Source organism: Lagenorhynchus albirostris, chromosome 19 (genome assembly GCF_949774975.1).
Source record: "Lagenorhynchus albirostris chromosome 19, mLagAlb1.1, whole genome shotgun sequence".
Taxonomy (NCBI): domain Eukaryota; kingdom Metazoa; phylum Chordata; class Mammalia; order Artiodactyla; family Delphinidae; genus Lagenorhynchus; species Lagenorhynchus albirostris.
Window position 1 is genome coordinate 36,788,547 of NC_083113.1, and position 24,720 is coordinate 36,813,266.

At 37.1% G+C, this 24,720-nt stretch overlaps 1 protein-coding gene across 2 annotated transcripts in view; it reads right to left on the reverse strand.

The window, feature by feature from the left end:
* CDH8 (cadherin 8) overlaps positions 1-24,720 on the reverse strand; it is a 363,158-nt gene that overhangs the window by 118,834 nt on the left and 219,604 nt on the right. For both annotated transcript variants that reach the window (XM_060130251.1, XM_060130250.1), the window contains exon 7: positions 7,166-7,302. In XM_060130251.1, coding sequence (XP_059986234.1) covers positions 7,166-7,302 — 137 coding nt within the window. The remainder of the gene's footprint in view (positions 1-7,165; positions 7,303-24,720) is intronic.

A 24,720-nucleotide genomic window follows, 5' to 3' on the forward strand; every position in this document is an offset into this window, starting at 1 on the left:
AATCAGGCTCTCCCAGAATATGCCTGCTTCACTTCAAGGGTTTTTATTTAGGCACAGGTCAATCCACCATGCCCAAACCAGGGAGAAGAGGAAGGTCACTGAACATATTGGCGGTGCAATGAAGAAACACAACTGCACCCAGCAGTAACACACAAGTCACGACTACCAATTTTGTTGTTGTGGGGAGAAGGGGTAAAAGAAAATATAAACCAAATAAATAATTTAAAATTAAGCTGTTATTCAAAGCCTCACGTTAGGGCTGTATTAACAAGAACATATGTGATTTATTCATCAATTACTAAAGATTATAGATAGATTTTAAGCTAAAAGGCATAGTACCATCACTTTTAATTCAGTTCTTACTACAACCTAAATTTAAAAGAACAGTTATGATTCCCATTTCACAGGTGGGAAAACTGAGAGCAAGAGAGAGGAAATAATTTGCCCAAGGTTATACGGGCAAAATGGCCCGTATATATGTATATATGGCCAACTCCATCCAACTCCAGGACCCAGAATTTCTCGAAACAATGAGTTCCCTATAAAGATGTATTTTTCCTAAGTAGCCTGGGTTGGACAAAGCAATTATTCTGGCAGCTGGGCCCTATGTCAGGAAGAAACATTCCTTAAGTGCTATCAGACTAGTATGTCCCCTGGGAGATCTAACCATCATTAGTGAAAAGCTTCATTGACAATATTGTGTGCAGCCCACTGTAGTGGGCTAGAGCAATGCATTATCAATAACTCAAAGAGATTCATTTAATGGGCAATTATATGCTTCCTGCTTTACAATACTTTCAGGTAACCAATAGTAGTATGCTTTCTGCAAATGCCAGTTGCCAGCTCTCGGGTACACAGTGTCAGCGGGATTCCCCACTTTCCATCCCACACCACCACTCTCTCTGGGAAGGACACTCTAAAATGGGCATTCAATGCCTCTGAAATGTCCCTGCAGAGACTCTATGTAAGAAAATGTTTCCCTTACTGTCCCCCAATATCCTTTATCTCTCTGACAGCTGAGCTTGTTACCCATATCTCTCTCTTAAGCAGGTCTTACTACACTACCCAACCTAAAGGGATCTTGTGCGTCATCTGACAAGCCTTAGCTCAAACCTCAGCTCAGTGAAATATCACCTATCACCACAGGAATAACAAAAAATAGAGACCAAAACACACACACAGAAGAACACGTCACCTTTTTCTGCCCTCCTTCAAAATATCATAATTATGTTTATAATAGAAAATTATATTAATTATAATATAATTAAATTATAATGTGAATCTGATGGGGAGGGTGGAGGGGAGGTGGGAGAACTTGCGAAAAGTGGATTCCTGAATGGCTGCCTTGAGTTTCTGATTCCATAGGTCCTAGGCAAACACCAGAACTCTGGTTTGAACAATAACCCAGGTGACTGGGATCAGCCGGGCATGTCAAGTTCTCTGTGAACTTCATTGAAAAATGCTGTCCCCTAAAATGTTCCTCAGTTTCCTGATCTTGGAAATGGGAATAGAATTCCCGTCTGAACAGTTCCAGAGTCTGGCTTTGTCCATTAGGCAATGTTCCTCCCCTGGGTTATAAACGTTAGAACACGAGGGCCTGAGCAAATGCAGGCTTGTTCTTTCCACCAGTGCACTCTTGTCCCTGCACCAGCCTTCCGCTTTGCACAGAAGAACTATTTCATTCGCTTGTTTTAGGAAATGATGTGGCAGTGTCAGAAGCTCGATTTAAGCAGGAGGATGGAAGGAAAGACGATATAGGACAGGGTTCCCCCCAAAGAAGGCATCTAAGAGCATGTAATCTGCAGTTAAGCAACAAGGGTACCAATCTTGTCTCCACCCTTTGTTCTCTTGGAGACTCTGGGCAAGTTACTTAACCTATGTCTGAGATTCTTTGACTGGAAAATGCATACAGTAATAGTACCTGTTTTCAAAGACTGATGTGAGTTAAATGTACCATAGGGATTACATGATACTTTTTCAGTGTTTAGCTAAATTTACTTTAAGCCTTCACCACCATGGTACACAGCAGCCATGCAAAATAGTTTCAAGGGATGCTACTAGCAAAGCTACTTAGCAAAGATGCTCTATACAAGCCTAATCTCTTGTTAGTACTTGGGCATCTAACTGCCAGATCATGTAATGAGATGTGCCTGTTGATTGCGATGGCAAGTTAGATCTATTACCACTGAAATTCTTGGGAAATATACACAGTGAAGCATCTCAGCCTTGGTTAAGTGAATCTGACACAAGAGGATAAAGGATGATATCTCCATTCTCATTAAGAGATAACAGATGGACTTTCCTAAAATCCATTTTTTAGCTTAATTTCATTTGTTTAAATCTTTTGTCTGAAGAGATGGTGATCTGAGAGTAATTTTAAATTGTTCTCCCTGGAATGAATATTTCTTTATTAGAACCTCCCCCTGTGGGGTTCTATTGTCCAGGGTAGTTTTAAATATTCATCTCATCCAAATACAATAAATCTCCCTTTAATATTTTTTTCCAAGACATGGTCTGCGGCTTTGGAAGATAAACATTACATGATGGGCTAAATAATAAAACCAAGTGAAAACAAGTTTCTAAGCCATTTTCATAGTAATTCCAATATTTCTTATGTTCTCTGTGATCTTATTTCAACTTCCTTTCATGATTTAGAAAAAAAAGATAACCTAATTTTACATTTAAATTTCTAGAATTATGCCCACCTCAGCTTATATTTTACAGACTAAAATTAAAGTTCTCTTTTGTACTCTGTCTTGTTGGTTTTAAGAAAGTTACATGCAAAAAGTCAAAAAAAAAAAAGTTTAGTTTTCAATCTCTGAGTAAAAAAAAACCAAACATCAAAAAAGGATGTAATAAAAGGTGAGATAACTCCCATTGATGTCAACAGAATAATGTAAGTTTGGGTTGTATATTTTTAATTCTGTAAGGTTCCAAGTAAAGCTGAGGGTTGTCATGTGGACAGAACCATTTCCTATTTGGTCTCTATGGAGCTAACTGTAACCTTGAATCTGGGGCATACTTGAGTGATTTTTGTCAAGCCATGAAGAAAACTTAATCTGATCTATGTTTCAGTATTTTTTAATCAATCATATGTTCATTGAAAGAGGTTTGTGGTCATACTTTTTTTTCCACACCATCAACATGGAACTGCTTGTAATTCCCAATACTCATCACCTTCTTGCTCACCTCCGTGTCATTCTTTATAGATATATCAGCAGATTCCAACTCACACTTTTATATGCAGGGGCTTCCAAGTGCCATTAGAAGGAAAACTTCAAGAGGCCCAGGGTTTTTGCTTATTTTGTTCACTGCTATATCCTCAGTCACTAAAACAGTGCTTGGCAAGTACCGAAGACTCCATAAATAATTATTGAGTGAATGAACAAATGAATGTCTTCTCTTATTTGGTTTGGTACCCTTGTCACCCTAGAATTAACAGCTCATTATCCCAGAGCATCTGCTTTTGTATCTGTCTTCCTTACTTGTCTGTGATTCCTTGCAAATGAGACTTTTGTTTCTGGGTTGCCCCTGAAATATTTCCTAACCACCTATTCTGTGTATTCATTTCCCTTTACTCTTTACAAAGGAGTACCTGGATTCTTCTAATTAGGGCCTCCTTGATGAATATTTAAGTGAAGGCATCCATCTCATTAAAAAAGTGTCATAGATTAAGGGGAACTCAAGTAGGTTTTTATGTTCAATATATGAGAAAATTCTTTTAAAAGTAATTATTGCCTACATACTTTAAAGAAAACCATGGTCCTTTAGAGCGTTTTTATATAGCCTCAAACCAATCTAAATAGATACAGTTTTTCTCAGAAACTTAAGGTGATATGCAGCTTCAATACTGTAAATTGTAAAAATTTCATATCTAGATGGGGTTAAGACTTCTAATAAACCAAAGCCACCAAATGGGATGCTTTGTTTCCTTTATCCCTTAATGTTACAAGGGAAAACTATTGCCAGAGTCACATACTGGAGAAGAAAATGGTACTTCTAATAAGTAAAAACACCGAAGTTTCCAAAGCTCTTTTTTCATTCCATATCAAGCAGGTTCTTTGCCTGCTTTGAGTTGCCAAAAGAAACATTCTTCACTCTTGAATCGTCACTTTTTCACACCGTGGTTGTATTCTGTTTTCTTTTGTTTTTAGTAAGACTCCATGGAAGACATTACCCCACATCTCAGAACAAGGAAAAACCATGCCCTTCATCAAGGTCTAGATTACTCTTCCTCTTACAGACAAATTTATCAACATATCTCAGAGACATTAGCTGTGAAACCAGAGCAGGTTTTAGAGAGAGCATAGAGCAGATCTTAGGGCTGATGTCCTTTACATATGTATGCCCATGAATCTTGCTTATTGTGAGTTTTTATTTCCTTATTCAGATTCCTTCTACCCTAATTCCCTCAAGAATGTAATGTCTCCCTTGAACTGTGTAAACTGTGAAGTCCTCATCAGCTCCTTTATGGAAAAATAAAGTCAGGTAATATGCACAATGTCTTTTGCTTGGAAAGAAAATGAATATCACATCCCCTTTGCATGTTCTGTATAATAAAAAAAACTGGAGAGACAGAGTGTGAGTTCTCATAGACAGAATAGCACTAAATTGTACCATACAGCTATTGTTTAGAGACTAAATTATAGTGTCATTAAGTGTAATCAAAGAGGCTGTGCTATTAAAAATTGGCAGAAGGACTAACATGTGTTATTTTAACAACCCTAGAACCTCCTCTGAAAAAAAGGTTACATTTTCACATGTAATTTATGAAAAATTTTACGTTGAAGATATAATTTTAAATAGTCCATGATTGTTCTTGGATTGGAAGAATCAACATTGTGAAAATGACTCTACTACCCAAAGCAATCTACAGATTCAGTGCAATCCCTATCAAACTACCACTGGCATTTCTCACAGAACTAGAACAAAAAAGTTTCACAATTTGTATGGAAACACAAAAGACCCCGAAGAGCCAAAGCAATCTGGAGAACGAAAAACGGAGCTGGAGGTATCAGGCTCCCTGACTTCAGACTATACTACAAAGCTACAGTAATCAAGACAGTATGGTACTGGCACAAAAACAGAAAGATAGATCAATGGAACAGGATAGAAAGCCCAGAGATAAACCCACGCATATATGGTCACCTTATCTTTGATAAAGGTGGCAGGAATGTACAGTGGAGAAAGGACAGCGTCTTCAATAAGTGGTGCTGGGAAAACTGGACAGGTACATGTAAAAGTATGAGATTAGATCACGCCCTAACACCATACACAAAAATAAGCTCAAAATGGATTAAAGACCTAAAGGCCAGAAACTATCAAACTCCTAGAGGAAAACATAGGCAGAACACTCTATGACATAAATCACAGCAAGATCCTTTTTGACCCACCTCCTAGAGAAATGGAAATAAAAACAAAAATAAACAAATGAGACCTAATGAAACTTCAAACCTTTTGCACAGCAAAGGAAACCATAAACAAGATCAAAAGGCAACCCTCAGAATGGGAGAAAATATTTGCAAATGAAGCAACTGACAAAGGATTAATCTCCAAAATTTATAAGCAGCTCATGCAGCTCAATAACAAAAAAACAAACAACCTAATCCAACAATGGGCAGAAGACCTAAATAGACATTTCTCCAAAGAAGATATACAGACTGCCAACAAACACATGAAAGAATGCTCAACATCATTAATCATTAGAGAAATGCAAATCAAAACTACAATGAGATATCATCTCACACCAGTCAGAATGGCCATCATCAAAAGATCTAGAAACAATAAATGCTGGAGAGGGTGTGGACAAAAGGGAACACTCTTGCACCGCTGGTGGGAATGTGAATTGGTACAGCCACTATGGAGAACAGTATGGAGGTTCCTTAAAAAACTACAAATAGAACTACCATATGACCCAGCAATCCCACTACTGGGTATATACCCTGAGAAAACCATAATTCAAAAAGAGTCATGTACCACAATGTTCATTGCAGCTCTATTTACAATAGCCCGGAGATGGAAACAACCTAAGTGTCCATCATCGGATGAATGGATAAAGAAGATGTGGCACATATATACAATGGAATATTACTCAGCCATAAAAAGAAACAAAATTGAGCTATTTGTAGTGAGGTGGATGGAACTAGAGACTGTCCTACAGAGTGAAGTAAGTCAGAAAGAGAAAGACAAATACCATATGCTAACACATGTATATGGAATTTAAGAAAAAAAAAATGTCATGAAGAACCTAGGGTAAGACAGGAATAAAGACACAGACCTACTAGAGAATGAACTTGAGGATATGGGGAGGGGGAAAGGTAAGCTGTGACAAAGCGAGAGAGAGGCATGGACATATGTATACTACCAAACGTAAGGTAGATAGCTAGTGGGAAGCAGCCGCATAGCACAGGGAGATCAGCTCGGTGCTTTGTGACCGCCTGGAGGGGTGGGTTAGGGAGGGTGGGAGGGAGGGAGACACAAGAGGGAAGAGATATGGGAACATATGTATATGTATAACTGATTCACTTTGTTATAAAGCAGAAACTAACACACCATTGTAAAGCAATTATATTCCAATAAACATGTAAAATAAATAAATAAATAGTCCATGATTACTGTGTAAGACATATTAATTCTAAAAAACAAAAAATCACCTATCATCTCATCTCCCCAAAATGATATGTATTGACAGTGTAAATTTTCGTTCTGTATTTTCTGCATGTATATATGTATGTATATATGCATAGTTTAACTATGTGAATAATAGTTTCTATATCGAATATAATATATATGTTAGGGTCCACTTATTTAAATTATGGTATATAGTTCTTGAATTCTATTTTTTTAACCTACCCTTTTATACTAAATCTTTCCCCATATTTTTATATGCAAAACATTGTTTTTGATGGCCGAACAATGGATATAGATATAAGAATACTTGGATAGAAGAATGTTTCCTTCCCACATATATTGCAACTTTTTGGTCATTTACCACAGTGTACCTTATTTCATGTTGAGACGATGCATTCAAAGGCTCCTCGGGAACAATAAAATAAGTTCCAATGCCAAAATATCTAATAGAAACTGGGACCACTTGTCATATGATCCCTAGGCATAAACTGAACTCAGCCACATAAGGAAGAAATGAACAAACCCAGGCACTTACTGATTTCGGTAGCAATGATTGTTATGTTGTGCCACACGCTTAATTCCCTGTCAAGCGGTGTTGCAAGCGTTATCTTCCCATCATCTGCATTAACGTTGAATTGTCTCTCCAGGTCGGTGTGCCGGTCGATGGAAAACCTACAAAACAGATACATTTGTAATCTACTTCACTGTTTCTATGATCCATACATTCCACAGCAGACCTTTAGTAATCCTTAGAGAGCCATAGTTGTGAAGTCAAATGAATTGGGAAACACAATGGCATCATAATTTGTAAAACAAAATGACTGAATGCAGCATAAGAAACTTAATAATTATTGTCTAAGGAGTAATTAGCTACATACGCAACATGGAGGTCATAAACTGCCATCAGTTTCAATAGGTAACATCTTCAAAAATGGATGCTGATGAAGAGTTAATTGGACAATCCATCACATTTATTGGACAGCTTATGATAATTAGCAGTTGCCACAAAATACCATATAAAACAATGAACCCAAGCCCAAAGCAAGATGGCACTAGCCAGCAAGTTATTTGCGGCAGTTCAAAGGAAATGTGTGTTTGTGTAAAACTTGCACTTGATTACACAGTATGTATGTGTTACTGTCATTGCTGCTGTTGGTTTGTTTTGTTTTCATTTTAAGTAAAATATATATTTAGTCTCCTATTTGTCTCTGTCTATAGAAATCAGATGTTTACTGATTCTCTAGTAAAATTTTTAAAATTGGAATAGATATTTTGGCAGATTTACAACACACAATTTCATGAAATTTAAAACTTTAAGTGGGCAGGTTAGTAGTTTCTCTGTTGAGAAAACTCTTCCAAATATGACAACATTAAGATGCTTTGTGTCTATGGCCAAGTGCTTCTTGGGAACACTAAGTATCAAGATCATACAGGAATTATTTTTTTCACAACATTAATATCCTTTTTATACACCAGTATCTGAGCTTTGGCAATGGAATGCCAAATATAAAAAGCTGTATGTCTTAAGGAACATAAGGCAGAATTAGAAATATCGGTCTATAAATAAGCAGTGAAATAAACTAAAACAGGATGGAACAGAGGCTCAAAGAAGGATACTGTAGACTAAATGTTTGTGTCTCCCCCAAAATTTATATGTTAAAATCCTAACTCCTAATGTGATGGTGTTTGGAAGTAAGGCCTTTAGGAGGTAGTTAGGGTTAGAATAGGTCATTAGAGTAGGGCCCTCCTGATGGGATTAATGACCTCATTTAAAAAAGAAGAAGAAGAAGGGGACATAGGCTCTCTCCCTGCTCTCTGCCAATGAGGATACAAGAAGAGAACCATTTGTAAACCAGAAAATGTGCCTTCACCATACACTGGATCTGCTGGTGCCTTAATCTTGGACCTCCCAGCCTCTAGAACTGTGAGAAATACATTTTTGTTGTTTAATCCACCCAGTCTATGGTATTCCATATCTGTAGAAGGACAAACTAAGACCAAGGCCGTGTACAATCCCATCTAGGAGGAAGGACTGAAGAAAACCTTCATGGTTGAGCTGACCTCCTAAGAAGTGCACATGAAGTCGATTTACTGGTACCCGTTAATGCTAAATATGAAACATGGTCCATGGCTACTTGGAGCTTAGCATATTTTTTTTACATGGTTTTTATGGACATTTATTCTATCATTAAGAATAAGACTATGTTATTATAACAAAATGAGAAAAAAATAAATTTCCCATAGTGTTCTGTCTGTAGGTTTGTACTGTTAATATTTTAGTGGATTTCACTGCAAACATATATATGTATTTTATGTATATCTACTTATTTATGTGTATCTACTTATTTGTCTGGTTGTGAAGATTAAAAATAAAGCATAAATCAGTCTCTTATTTGTATCTATATCTACCTATAAAGAAGGATGGATATGTGGATGGGTAGATAGATGATAGGTAGATAGACAGACATATAGTGATAAGGATAACTCCTTCCTCCTTTTAGCTATTTCTTTTTCATTAGAAAGGATATTTATATCACTTATACCAGATGCAAATACCAAGAAAAAAGGCATTTCTGTGAATCTTCCCCACCAAACACAAGCATCACTAAACATTTTGGAATAATATTAAAAAACACAATTTTATTGACAATAGCTTATTGCTGAATTACTTGGTAAAAACATGTACCATGAAATTATAGTTCCTGGTACAGTAAAGACTTAGATATAAAGAAAACTAAGACATTGACATGCATCTATACACCAGGAATTTACAAACCAACCCCATGCCTAACCCCCAGGATGATTAGAGAAATTCAGAAAGAATTTAAGAACCCAGAGGCATATCTGAATTAACAGTGCTTGCAAAATAATCCTGAGCATGAGGAAGTAAGTGTTCATTGCAAAACATTTCAATCTGTTGTATTACGGGAGAAAAAAGACTAAAAAACCTTTTCTTGGGGAACAATGATTGTTGATTTTCTTTATCTTTATCAACAATGATTGTTGATTAGACCTATGAAGTTCCAAGTTGAACTGTAAAATAACTGAAAAGACATGGGTTTTGCTCCAGATATCATGAACACTCTGTCTCTTAAAAGAGCTAAGGAATGTCCAGAGGATTAATTATCACTATCTGCATCATATTCATAAATAAACTTTGCAGGCATTGCTGGGTTGTAGTAATTTTATTATCTCACTGCTGATATTTCACACACTCATGCATCTACCAGTTTCCCAGAGGCCACAGTAAATGAAAATCAGTCTAATCACTGATACTCAAGAATCCCAAATCTGAAACACACTCCATGGCTATTTGATTGCTGTCCAGTAAATGCCTAAAACTTTTGGCCTAGACGCAGCACTGGGAACAATGACAGGGTTTTGGAAGTTGGTATTTTTAAAAAAAATGCTGTTTGTTTAATCCCTTAGCTAAAACTATATTATGCAGGGACTTCCCTGGTGGTCCAGTGGTTAAGACTTCGCCTTCCAATGCAGGGGGTGTGGGTTCGATCCCTGGTCAGGGAGCTAAGATCCCACATGCCTCACAGACAAGAAAACAAAAGCAATACTGTAACAAACTCAATAAAGACTTTAAACATGATCCACATCAAAAAATTTTTTAAAAAACCTGTATCATGCAGACCTCAAATTTGGAATAAATTATATCTCTATTATTTATACATTGCTGTTTCTGGGATAATTAACAAATTCATTGAGCCTCAGTTTCTTCACTGGTCAAACATGAAGTACTCAGATCCCAGGTCTGGTGGTGAAGATTAAAAATAAAGCATAAATCAGTCTCTGGTGCTTAAATAGGTGCTGAAGATATGATCATCATCAAATCACCATAATCATCATGTCCCATTAAATGAAACTTTATATAAACTTCCCTCCTTGGAAGGTGGTGGGGAAGGTCCCTTTCTTAATAGTTTATAAATAGCATAAACCTGGAAAAACATTTGGGGGTTATTTAACTCCCATCACTCTAACAGAGGCAGGGATATTGTTCTCATTTTTTAAAGATCCAGTTCATGACAGACTTTATGGGGTGAGTCATAAGAATTTATAAAATAGGCTATAAATACAACCCTTTAGTAAGATCAGAGGTAAGAATGTCATAATATTACGAGATCACACAATGGGAGGAACTTGGAGAAAACAATGACTTAGTTTAAAATTCAGTTTAAAGTCTACCTCAACTATTTCAAGAAGCCTCTTGCTCCCTTTGTAGACATTTCACACATTTTATTGCCTAACAGACTTTATAGTAAAGGCTGCCAAGAGCCTTTGCTAAACTGTTCAAAAATCCAGACTTAACATAGTCAATAAGCATGCATTAGACACCAAACGTATACCAAGCCCAGTGCTAGATGCCTTTTTCTTTCTTGCATCCTTCTCTCCTTGGTTTCTTGTAGAATGAATAAAAGAAAAATCACTCTTACACAGGTGTTACTTAGTTGTGTTATTAATCTCTCTGTACCTTTGTTACCTAACCTGTAAAATGGGAATTATAATAGGTTTTGTGAGATTTAAACAAGGTAATACCTATAAAGCACTTATTGCAGTGCCTGGCATGTAATAAGTGCTCAGGAAATATCTACTGAAAATTTTTAATGTTGTCATTACTTATCTGGAAACAATAGGTTTCTACTGACAATTCCCAGGCCCCTCTTCAGTGGTAAGCCAGCATTCCTTTTACTCCTGCTTCTTTGTCCCTAAACAGTTCATCTGGGTTCTCATATCAGTGGAAGCAAACACAAGGAGGATATCACTTTAAGTGATAAAATAAAGCTGAGGAGACGGAGCATGTGGGGAGGCTCCTACCTGCACCTCTAGCACCATTCTAGTGTTCATTTTTCTACCAACTTTTCGGACCAAAATCTCCATCCCATACACTGACCATTCAAGTTCAAAGCATTATTGGACACATTCACTTTTGTATTCATATTGAATACTATATGAGCATTTGTTATCATAGTTAAAATTAATTATATTTTTATATAAGTTTGAAATGAATTACATAAAGATTACCCATATTTTAAAAAACTGCACCCCACACGCCATTTTTAGGAATGTTCTCAGAAGATCCGTGCTCCCCACCGATAGCTACACCACTCCATCACTAGCTGCAAAGATTCAAGTTGCTTTCCTCTGGCCCTCTAAGCTGCCACCATCCACTCCACTATCTCAATTTCTCCCCACTCCTCCTCATTCCACTGTGTCACACAGCCACATCACTAGCAATAAAAGTCAATACTCAATTATAAGACTCGATATAGGCTCTTTCCTTAAAAGCCAATTGACAGAGAATAATTTCAAAGAAAAGCAGAGTGGGTTAAAAATAGCAAACCTGAAGTACCAACTTAAATTTTAGAATCCAGTGTACCAAGCAAGGTCTCCAGATGTCATGATTTTGCATAGATGTCCCAGAAGTAGACACTAAGCCATTCACTCTGTTTTCTGGGATTCCTAGCGTCTATCTGAATAGCAACAGATAGAGTGCAAGAAACAGAGAAACCAGAAAACCTTTAGTCTAATCTCACCTGTGGGATCTCATTAAAACAATGTAACTAGTCATAATCTCATAGGCCCATCTATAAATTGGAGAAAGTATCTATTTCACAGCATGGTTCTTTGCAGTAAATGAGTTGATACATGACTCAGATACAATAAACTAATTGGTTAATTAATAGTCAAGTCTTCAAACCCAGAATGACTGTGAAAATGAATAACTAGAAATAGAAAGATATAAACAAAAACAACCATTCACATCCTTCAGTAGTTTCCCAAGTGACACTAGAAAAATGTTCCAAAATTATTTGTAGTGTTTGTCTATACAAGTCATCACCCTTTTCAAAATATCTGCTACCAACATATCTGCTTCATAGAGCATAGACTCTGAGCTGAAGAGATGAGAGTCTGTACTGGGTTTCCTCTCTCAACACTCATCCACAAGGAGTCTTCTGGACCTGGCCCGAGTCTTCACAGATCTTCTCTTCCTTAAGGTTGTCCCTCCTATTATTCTACAGGTAAACATTTGCTGGACTTTTGCTCTTTATAGACAGGAAGAGATTGTTTGATTTATATATCATAACATCACATTAGTTGGAATTTTGTACTGCAGTTACTCAACAGCTCACAATAGGAAAGATGCACAAACATTTACTGAGCATGGCTTGTTATTATGTGTGAAACATGGTGGTAAAGAAATATGAGGAAAAAGAGTAGATGGGATAAGAAAGTAAAAAAAAAAGAATAAAGAATGAATTTGGTTCCTACTATATCTACTGAAAATTTCAATGTCTTCTAATTTATATCTTAAAAGTCATAGGGGGCTTCCCTGCTGGCGCAGTGGTTAAGAATCTGCCTGTCAATGCAGGGGACGTGGGTTCAAACCCTGGTCCGGGAAGATCCCACATGCCACGGAGCAACTAAGCCCGTGCACCACATCTACTGGGCCTATGAGCCACAACTACTGAAGCCCACGTGCCACAACTACTGAAGCCCGCACACCTAGAGCCCGTGCTCTGCAATAAGAGAAGCCACCGCAATGAGAAGCCCGTACACTGCAACAAAGAGTAGCCCCTGCTCGCCGCAACTAGAGAGAGCCCGCGCACAGCAACAAAGACCCAACGCAGCAGCCATAAATAAATAAATAAATAAATAAATAAATAAATAAAATCTATTAAAAAAGTTAATTCTGCATTAAAAAAAAAAAGTCATAGGATTTGTATCTCCAGTATTGAAGTCTCCATTCTAATTTCTTAAATATGCATCTGTTGGATTTGCTATTCCTTTGCAGATTTACTTAAGATGCATTAGACAAAAGACCTCATTGGAAAAGGGTAGAATATACTTTGGAGAGTCATCTTCCTGCCACAATAAGAAGAAACTTCTTATTAACACAGTGTGGAGTGGTATTAGAAAAAACAGGCCCCTTGGGTTATGTTAACGTCAACTCTAATGACGGACGTTTTGGAAATAGACATTCTTATTCTAAAACAATGGATATGTTTTAGAAACTGCATCACCCTTGATAACCAGTATTCACGGATGCCCTATTTAAACTTTCCCATTTTATTCCAACAAATATCCTGGTTTTCTTCAATGCTAGTGTTCCTCTAACCTACAGTAGTATGTCTTAGAAATAAATCCTAAAGACTTCCTCATTTTACTTTGTGGAGGTAAGGCTATGGATGCAAGGATATTCCTACCTAGATGCTAAGCACTTTGGAGATCTAATTTAACCTACTGCACTCTGACCATGAACACAAACTTTGCCACCAGTTCACTCAATCAAGAGTAGTTTGCAGAGGTCAGAAGTTAACATAAGATGTCACTGGTGCAGTGGTTGAGAGTAGGTCAGAATGGACAACTGGATATTACTGTGTTGGAAAATAGCACCCTTTCTGTATTGCTGCTACTGTTTATATTAAATTACAACTTTCACCTGAGTCATATGTTTACTCAATTATCACAGCCCAACTGTTTACATTTCATACCAACATTTGGCACAAAATCCCATCTCTTGTGTGTATGTGTGTGTACATAAGACGGATTTTATTGTCAGCATACAAATATTATATGTACTTATACATTCATTCATTCATTTATTCATTTAAAGCATCTCCTACTCTCTCTTTCCAATCTCACCTCCATACTACGTACCTACAGAGACCCTCTGTCCCTGCTGAATTTCTGTTTCTTGTTTGCAATAAAGAACATCAGACTGTGATGTTCTAATATCAAGAATATTTTAAGGATTTTCAGAACCAAGCTCCCATTATCAAGGAGTCTTTTTCACTCCCCATGACTTCGGTGCCACATTGGAAGGGTGCAGATTAAAGTCTGGAGTGTACACAGGAGATACACTGATTATCTTCATAATCAGATAAAGATAAATAAGTTTCTTTTTAAAAAGTTATTCTGGACTATATTATTTCTAACACAATATTTGTGAAACCCCTGATGATTTTTCAAGAGAAAGACCCTTTTATTCCTAACTTCTCTGCTAGGCCAATTTATACATCCATCCTTAGTTTCTTCAACTGAAAAATGAGAACAATAAGATTGCCTTCTTTTAAAGTTTAAGGTAAATCCCCAATTAGGTAATGCACTGTAAATTTCCTTTTGCTTTTTAAAAGTGGCTTTACATGGAATATTTATCATTATTTGTAGAAGATACTCTGCCAAATATCTAGGTATTTTTAAACAACAATAACAAAATATTTGAAAGATTCTGCTATTTGGTGTCCATGTGGAGAGACATAAGGCTGTTTTCACCCAAAGGACGAAACAGATTCAGCCACCACAGTCATCCTCAGATACTTTAATTTATTTAGGGTCATATATAGAAATCTCAGATTCCAAATCTGTTGGTTCAAATAACATCCCATTTTCTGAGTACGTGTTTTGTTTTATAGTTTGTTCCACTCATGCCTTGAAAAGATAGCATCATAAAGCCAGAATCTCATGTGTAAATTTCTGCAGCCACAGAACCGAAAATAGATTTTTCTACAGTGAGTCCCAGAGAAAATTTGATTCATGATTAATTCTTTAATATTTATGTAATATCTTTGGAGAAATTCTAATTTTCTCCGAGTCATCAAAATCATTCATAATTGAGAACTCTAAATATGATATGATGGCAAAAATATGAAAAAATTGAATGCAGTTTTACATTTAAGAGATTAAATGTAAAATTTTAATTTTTATTTAATTTCAATAAAGGCTTAGTGACTGCTTCTTTTGGTCAAGTATGATGCTTAATGCTTGAACAAAGCCTCCTCTCTCAGACACACTGGCTATGACTTTCTCATTATTTACAATGAAAAGTAGCAAGCTCTGTAATAAAGTAATGCTTACATTGCAGTGAGTAAGGGTCTCCAGATGTGCCTGCGAAAGGGAAGGTGTGGTCAGAGATGACACCAAGAGGAGGCAGCATCTGTCTGGGGACAGGAAAAATGAGTAGCATTTTTCCAGGCAGAATATGTAGGGAGAGCATCCTCAGCAGGAAGAAATGCATGGAGAAAATCTTGAGTTTGGGTTTGTTTAGGAAACTAGACAATTAAAGGACCAGACTAGGTGTGGTGAGAGCAAAGTTCTGACAGATAAGCAACCTATCATTTCTTCCCCATCCTTTCTTTCATTTTGTCTCTTCCATCCTTCTTTCCTTCACTCTTTATTGAATATCTCTCATGTACAAGGCATTGTGTTAGTTGACAAGACAGACATGGCCTTGCCTGCTCTCATGTAATTGAGTCTATATCTGGAGAAAGACAATGAAAGAAAATAAGATTTTGTAAAGTTAATGGTGATGTATTCATGAAGAAGAAAAGAAAAGGGATGAGACGTATAGAATATTATTAAAATATGCCTATCAAAAGAAACAGCAAATATGAAAAGTCTGAGTTAGGAAGATATTCAGTATGTTTGAAGACTTTAACAAAGGATAGTATTGTTGAAGTTCAAGATTCAGTGGAGGGAGAGCATCAAGGGGTACATCAGGAAGGACCTTGGAAACTGTGCTGAGGAATTCATTTTTTCACTTGTAGGAGATGGGAAGCCACTTGAAAAAAATACAGCAGGAGAGTGATATGACCTAAACCACAGCCAGATTCCATAGAACTTTCTGTGATGTAGAAATGTGCTCTGTGCTGTCCAAGATGGTAACCACTAGCTCTATGTGACTATTTAGCCCTTGAAATCTAGCTAGTGTGATTGAGGGATTGAAATTGTTATTGTATTTAATTTAAATTCATTTTATTTGCATTCAAAGAGCCACATGTGGCTAGTGGCTACTGTATCAGCAGAGATCTAAACTGAGTTAGAGGTCACTTTGGCACCTGTGTGGATATCAAATGGCGGGAGATGGGCAAATGGGGCTGTTTGTAACTGCTCACATGAGGGATGATGGTGTTCGAGCTTAGGAACTAAAATAAATAGGACATGGTTATTATTTGGATGTGGGAAGTAAAGGACATTAAGGAATCTTGAAGAAACACCCTTATGGAAGGCTCATAACCTCTTCTATTAATCTACATTGCTTTCAAATTAGACATCAATTCTCTTTTGTCTTCTTTTAACCATATTTATCTAATTAATCACCAAATACACCAAACTGGTCAAAAACTTCACATAAAGATTAGCAAACTATAATTAAATATTTCTTTCCAGAAACGTAATCTGGAATTTACAGGAGCTATGTGATATTTCTCTCTGGTGTGTGCTTTTTATGATGGGAGATTAGGAGTTATGAGGATAAACTCTTTTACACCCATGATGACCTTGACCCTCACTGTTCACCCTCAAGTGACAGGAATCCCAACCAACTCCCATGAATCTCTGTAAGCTCACAGTGACTTAAGGATGTCAGGGGAAATCTAGCAGTGAAGAGTATCCTTTAACTGCCTTAGATATCTTTTGGGGGCTGTCAATCATGCCAATAATGACTTTTCTCTATAAGAAAGGACATTCAAAGTTGAATGCTACATGGACAATAAAACAGAGATGGTGTGAGACAGAAAAACAAATCATTGTGTAGCAGTATGGGCCATAGGGCCACATGCAGAATTAAGATTTAATAATATATTCAATGTATTTATTGTGGCCTTCCTGATTTTCAGCCTCTCTGCTAAGCCCTGTATATTAATTTCTTAGTTAATCCTCTCTTTAAATTACTTGTGTAGCCCACATAAAATGTCTTGACTCTCAGTGTTTGTAGTTGTAAAATGAAGATAATATACACTTTTCCCCAGTCATTAAGTTAGTGAGATAATAAGTATAATATCCTGGCCACAGTATCTGACACTTAATAAATTCTTAGTCAAGAATAGCTTCTTGAATAGCTATCAGAAAGGTGGTATTTGATTATACGTTTGTCCCATTTTTGTCAAAACCATTTATTATATGGAAAAATAAGTGTTTATGGAAAACATGCACATGAAGAAATAGTAAAAGAGTAGTGCACAGCTATACTGAAGCAGGAGTTTTGAAAATGTCAAACGTTATATACACTTAGAAATTTTAATTGGACATTCAGGCTCAGTAAATGCAAAAGACATATGGTAAGTGCTGGGAATTAAGAGATAAACAAGATGTGGCCTCTTAACTCTTAAGAACTAGAAATGCATTTATACTGAAATAGTTTGCTTGTCTATAACACAAGCACACCGTTTCAGTATTCAACCAGATGTAATCTTTCTAGGGGGACAAAAGTATTTAAGGTGACCATCCCAAACTTGACTTGGATCCTGAGGCCCATTTTTAGGAACTTCAACTAAGCCTATTCCATTCCCCAGCAAACTGGCTTCAAACACACAGGAGAGAGCTAATAAACATTTGATAGACGGATGGAAATGGCACATCTCCATTTTTAACACATTCTCTTCTTAAATATGCAATATTATGTTTTCTTCTGCAACACTAAGTCAAATCCGATTGTCCTTTATCAAAAGCAAGGTTGTATAACATATTGTGTCAAATCGGAATGTAGAAATATAAGGAAAAATAAAGGTTTGGTTGAAAAGACTCCCATAAATATTTGAACATAAGACAAGAGTACCAGTCTCCCTTTGTTGGGATGCAAAATAGGGGATTTATTTTGCCTTATGAGTGTAATAATGTAGATAACACTGCTCAGCCTATACAATCAGCTTTGTTTCTCTCAGAATATAAACATTATTATTAAGTTTTGTACCCTAGAGGGAACAGAGACTTCACCAATCAGAAATAAATAAATAAATAAAAACTTTTAAAATCCCAGATCAGCCCTTTTTTTCTTTCAAGCTTCTTATGCTATTTTTCCATCTTAGATCACTTGTTTTAAAATAGTTGATCAATACATGCAGTGTGATAATTTTTTTTAACATCTTTATTGGAGCATAATTGCTTTACAATGTTGTGTTAGTTTCTGCTGTATAACAGAGAAAATCAGCTATATGTATACATATATCCCCATATCACCTCCCTCTTGTGTCTCCCTCCCACCCTCCCTATCCCAACCCTCTAAGTCGTCACAAAGCACTGAGCTGATCTCCCTGTGCTACGCAGCTGCTTCTCACTAGCTATCTATTTTACATTTGTTGTGTATATATGTCAATGCCACTCTCTCACTTAGTCCCAGCTTACCCTTCCCCCTCCCTGTGTCCTCAAGTCCATTCTATACGTCTGCATCTTTATTCCTGTCCTGCCCCTAGGTTCATCAGAACCTTTTTTTTTTTTCTTTCTAGGTTCCATATATATGTGTCACCATATGGTATTTCTTTTTTTCTTTCTGACGTACTCCACACTGTATGACAGACTCTAGCTCCATCCACCTCACTACAAATAACTCAATTTCGTTTCTTTTTATGTCTGAGTAATATTCCATTGTATATATGTGCCACATCTTCTGTATCCATTCATCTGTTGATGGACACCTAGGTTGCTTCCATGTCTTGGTATTGTAAACAGAGCTGCAATGAACACTGTGGCACATGACTCTTTTTGAATTATGGTTTTTTCAGGGTATATGCCCAGTAGTGGGATTGCTGGGTCATACGGCAGTTTTATTATTAGTTTTTAAGAAACCTCCATAGTATTCTCCATAGTGGCTGTATCAATTTAATTCCCACAAACAGTGCAAGAGGATTCCCTTTACTCCACACCCTCTCCAGCATTTATGGTTTGTAGATTTTTTGATGATGCCCGTTCTGACCGGTGTGAAATGATACCTAATTGTAGTTTTGATTTGCACTTCTCTGATGATTAGTGATGTTGAGTATCCTTTCATGTGTTTGTTGGCAATCTGTATATCTTCTTTGAAGAAATGTCTATTTAGATCTTCTGCCCATTTTTGAATTGGGTTGTTTGTTTTTTTGATACTGAGCTGCATGAGCAGTTTATATATTTTGGAGATTAATCCTTTGTCAGTTGCTTCATTTGCAAATATTTTCTCCCATTCTGAGGGTTGCCTTTTGGTCTTGTTTATGGTTTCCTTTGCTGTGCAAAAGCTTTGAAGTTTCATTAACTTCCATTTGTTTATTTTTGTTTTTATTTCCATTACTCTAGGAGGTGGGTCAAAAAGGATCTTGCTGTGATTTATGTCAAAGAGTGTTCTTCCAATGTTTACCTGTAAGAGTTTTATAGTGTCTGGCCTTACATTTAGGTCTTTAATCCATTTTGAGCTTATTTTTGTGTATGGTGTTAGGAAGTATTCTAATTTCATTCTTTTACATGTAGCTGTCCAGTTTTCCCAGCACCACTTATTGAAGAGGCTGTCTTTTCTCCATTGTATATTCTTGCCTCCTTTATCAAAGATAAGGTGACCATATGTGTGTGGGTTTATCTCTGGTCTTTATATCCTGTTCCATTGATCTATCTTTCTGTTTTTGTGCCAGTACCATACTGTCTTGATTACTGTAGCTTTGTAGTATATTCTGAAGTCTGGGAGCCTGATTCCTCCAGCTCCATTTTTCTTTCTCAACATTGCTTTGGCTATTCAGGGTCTTTTCCATTTCCATACAAACTGTGAAATTTTTTGTTCTAGCTCTGTGAAAAATGTCAGTGGTAGTTTGATAGGAATTGCATTGAATCTGTAGATTGCTTTGGGTAGTACAGTAATTTCACAATGTTGATTCTTCCAATCCAAGAACATGGTATATCTCTCCATGTGTTTGTATCATCTTTAATTTCTTTCACCAGTGGCTTACAGTTTTCCGAGTTCAGGTCTTTTACCTCCTTAGGTAGGTTTATTCCTAGGTATTTTATTCTTTGTTGCAATGGTAAATGGGAATGTTTCCTTAATTTCTCCTTCAGATTTTTCATCATTAGTGTATAGGATTGAAATAGGTTTCTGTGCATTAATTTTATATCCTGCTACTTTACCAAATTCATTAATTAGCTCTAGTAGTTTTCTGGTAGCATCTTTAGGATTCTCTGTGTATAGTGTCATCTGCAAACAGTGACAGCTTTACTTCTTCTTTTCCAATTTGGATTCCTTTTATTTCTTTTTCTTCTCTGATTGCTGTGGCTAAAACTTCCAAAACTATGTTGAATAATAGTGATAACAGCGGGCATCCTTGTTTTGATCCTGCTTTAGCTTTTCACAATTGAGAATGATGTTGGCTGTGGGTTTGTCATATGTGGCCTGTATTATGTTGAGGTAAGTTCCCTCTATGCCTACTTTCTGGATAGTTTTTATCATAACTGGGTGCTGAATTCTGTCAAAAGATTCTGCTGCATCTATTGAGATTATCATATGTTTTTTATCCTTCAATTTGTTAATACAGGGTATCACATTGATTGTTTTGCGTATACTGAAGAATCCTTGCATTCCTGGAATAAACCCCACTTGATCATAGTGTATGATCCTTTCAATGTGCTGTTGGATTCCGTTTGCTGGTATTTTGTTTAGGATTTTTGCATCTATGTTAAACAGTGATATTGGTCTGTAGTTTTCTTTTTTTGTGACATCTTTGACTGGTTTTGGTATCAGGGTGATGGTGGCCTCGTAGAATGAGTTTGTGAGTGTTCCTCCCTCTGCTATATTTTGGAAGAGTTTGAGAAGGATAGGTGTTAGCTCTTCTCTAAATGTTTGAAAGAATTCGCCTGTGAAGCTATCTGGTCCTGGGCTTTTGTTTGTTGGAAGATTTTTAATCACTGTTTCAATTTCAGTGCTTGTAATTGGTCTATGTATATTTTCTATTTCTTCCTGGTTCAGTCTCGGAAGGCTGCGCTTTTCTAAGAATTTGTCCATTTCTTCCAGGTTGTCCATTTTATTGGCATATAGTTGCTTGTAGTAAGCCCTTTTGATTCTTCGTATTTCTGCCGGGTGAATTGTTACTTCTCCTTTTTCATTTCTAATTCTGTTAATTTGAGTCTTCTCCTTGTTTTTCTTGATCAGTCTGGCTAATGGTTTATCAATTTTGTTTACCTTCTCAAAGAACCAGCTTTTAGTTTTATTGATCCTTGCTATTGTATCCTTCATTTCTTTTTCATTTATTTGTGACCTGATCTTTATGATTTCTTTCCTTCAGCTAACTTTGGGTTTTTTTGGTTCTTCTTTCTCTAATTGTTTTAAGTGTAAGATTAGTTTGTTCATTTGAGATTTTTCTTGTTTCTTGAGGTAGGATTGTATTGCTATAAAATTCCCTCTTAGAACTGCTTTTGCTGCACCCCATAGGTTTTGGGTCTTCGTGTTTTCATTGTCATTTGTTTCTAGGTATTTTTTGATTTCCTCTTTGATTTCTTCAGTTATATCTTGGTTATTTTGTAGCATATTGTTTAGCCTCCATTTTTTTTTATTTAAGTTTTTTTTTTCCCGTAATTGCTATCTAGTCTCATAGCATTGTGTTCAGAAAAGATACTTCATACATTTTCAGTTTTCTTAAATTTACCAAGGCTTAATTTGTGAACTAAGATATGATCCTGGAGAATGTTCCATGAGCAGGTGAGAAGAAAGTGTATTCTGTTGTTTTTGGATGTAGTGTCCTATAAATATGAATTAATTCCATCTTGTTTAATGTGTCATTTAAAGCTTGTGTTTCCTTATTTATTTTCATTTTGGATCTCTGTCCGTTGGTGAAAGTGGGATGTTAAAGTCCCCTACTATTTTGTGTTACTGTTGATTTCCCCTTTTATGGCTGTTAGCATTTGCCTTATGTAGTGAGGTTCTCCTATGCTGTGTGCATAAATATTTACAATTGTTGTATATTCTTCTTGGATTGATCCCGTGATCATTATGTAGTGTCCTTCTTTGTTTCTTGTAATAGTCTTTGATTTAAAGTCTATTTTGTCTGATACGAGAATTGCTACTCCAGCCTTCTTTTGATTTCCATTTGCATGGAATATCATTTTCCATCTTTCAGTCTGTATGTGTCGCTAGGTCTGAAATGGGTCTCTTGTAGACAGCATATATATGGTCTTGTTTTTGTATCTATTTAGCCAGTCTATGTCTTTTGGTTGGAACATTTAATCCTTTTACACTTAAGGTAATTATCAATATGTATGTTCCTATTACCATTTTCTTAATTGTTTTGGGTTTGTTTTTGTAGGTCTTTTCCTTCTCTTGTGTTTTGTGCCCAAAGATGTTCCTTTAGCATTTGTTGTAAAGGTGGTTTGGTGGTTCTGAATTCTCTTAACTTTTGCTTGTCTGTAAAGGTTTTAATTTCTCCATCAAATCTGAATGAGATCCCTGCTGGGTAGAGTAATCTTGCTTGTAGGCTTTTCCCTTTCACCACTTAAATATGTCCTGCCACTCCTTTCTGGCTTGCAGAGTTTCTGCTGAAAGATCAGTTGTTAGCCTTATGGGGGTTCCCTTGTATGTCATTTGTTGCTTTTCCCTTGCTGCTTTTAATATTTTTTTCTTTTTATTTAATTTTTGATAGCTTGATTAATATGTGCCTTGACGTGTTTCTCCTCATATTTGTCCTGTATGGGACTCTCTGCACTTCCTGGACTTGATTGACTATTTCCTTTCCAATGTTAGGGACGTTTTCAACTATAATCTCTTCAAACGTTTTCTCAGACCCTTTCTTTTTCTCTTTTTCTTCTGGGACCCCTATAATTTGAATGTTGGTGTATTTAATGTTGTATCAGAGGTCTCTGAGACTGTCCTCAATTCTTCTCATTCTTTTTTCTTTATTCTGCTCTGCGGTAGCTATTTCCACTATTTTGTCTTCCAGGTCACTTATCCGTTCTCCTTCCTCATTTATTCTGCTATTGATTCCTTCTAGACAGTTTTTCATTTCATTTATTGTGTTGTTCATCCTTGTTTGTTTGCTCTTTACTTCTTCTAGGTCCTTGTTAAACGTTTCTTGTATTTTCTCCATTCTATTTCCAAGATTTTGGATCATCTTTACTATCATTACTATGAATCATTTTTCAGGTAGACTGCCTATTTCCTCTCATTTATTTGGTCTGGTGGGTTTTTACCTTGCTTCTTCATTTGTTGCTTATTTTTCTGTCTTTCCATTTTGCTTAACTTACTGTGTTTGGGGTCTCATTTTCTCAGGCTGCACATTCATGGTTCCCGTTGTTTTTGGTGTCTGCCCCCAGTGGGTAAGGTTGGTTCAGTGGCTTGTGTAGATTTCCTGGTGGAGGGCACTGGTGCCCGTGTTCTGGTGGGTGGGGCTGGATCTTGTCTTTCTGGTGGGCAGGGCTGCATCCAGTGTTGTGTTTCGGGATGTCTGTGAACTTAGTATGATTTTAGGCTGCGTCTCTGCTGAAGGGTGGGGTTGTGTTCCTGTCTTGCTAGTTGTTTGGCATGGGGCATCCAACACTGGAGCTTGGTGGCTGTTGGGTGGAGCTGGGTCTTAGCATTGAGATGGATAATGCTGGGAGAGCTCTTGCCGATTGGTATTACATGGGTCTCAGTGGTCTCTGGTGGTCCGGTGTCCTGAACTTGGCTCTCCCACCTCAGAGGTTCAGGCCTGACATCAGGCCCGAGCACCAGGACCCTGTCAGCCACATAGTTTGCGCAGCCATCCTGTCACGGGGTTACCAGAGGAGCGGGCATCCTGTCGGGGGCTCCTCTCCTTGGGTCCCGGAGACGCCTGAGGGGTGGCCTCCTGTCAGGGGCTTCCCAGTCAGGTGCAGTCACCTGAGGGCCAGGCGTTGGGTCTGAGTCATGCGGGGCACTGGGCACTAACCTTCTCTGCTCCAGGGCGCAGCATTGGGAGGTTCAGCCAGTGTCTGAGACCCAAGTTATGGCTTCCATCAGGTTTATATCTGAGCCCCAGGTTTATGACTTCAAGATTCTTTCAACTTTTTTTCTTTTTCTCTGTGCTCAGTCTACTTCCACTTGCTCATAGGGGGACTGCATTCAGAGGCCTCTCCTCCTGGACTTCAGACCAGAGTTTCTCATCAGTTTGATAATTTTTGATTATTGTTAGTCAGGTTTACTGTACCACACTGGTTAACATTTCAGCTAAATCAATTTGTCGCTTTAGCATTTGCATCTAAAAATGTAGAACAAATATATATTTGCCTAAGAGAAGACACTGTAGTTTGGAGGTAACATGTGGGTTTGGAGCTAGATGACTAGCAGCGTGAAGTTGGGCAAATTACTCCACCAGTAAAGAGGTTCCGTGCACTTGTCTGTGATGGACA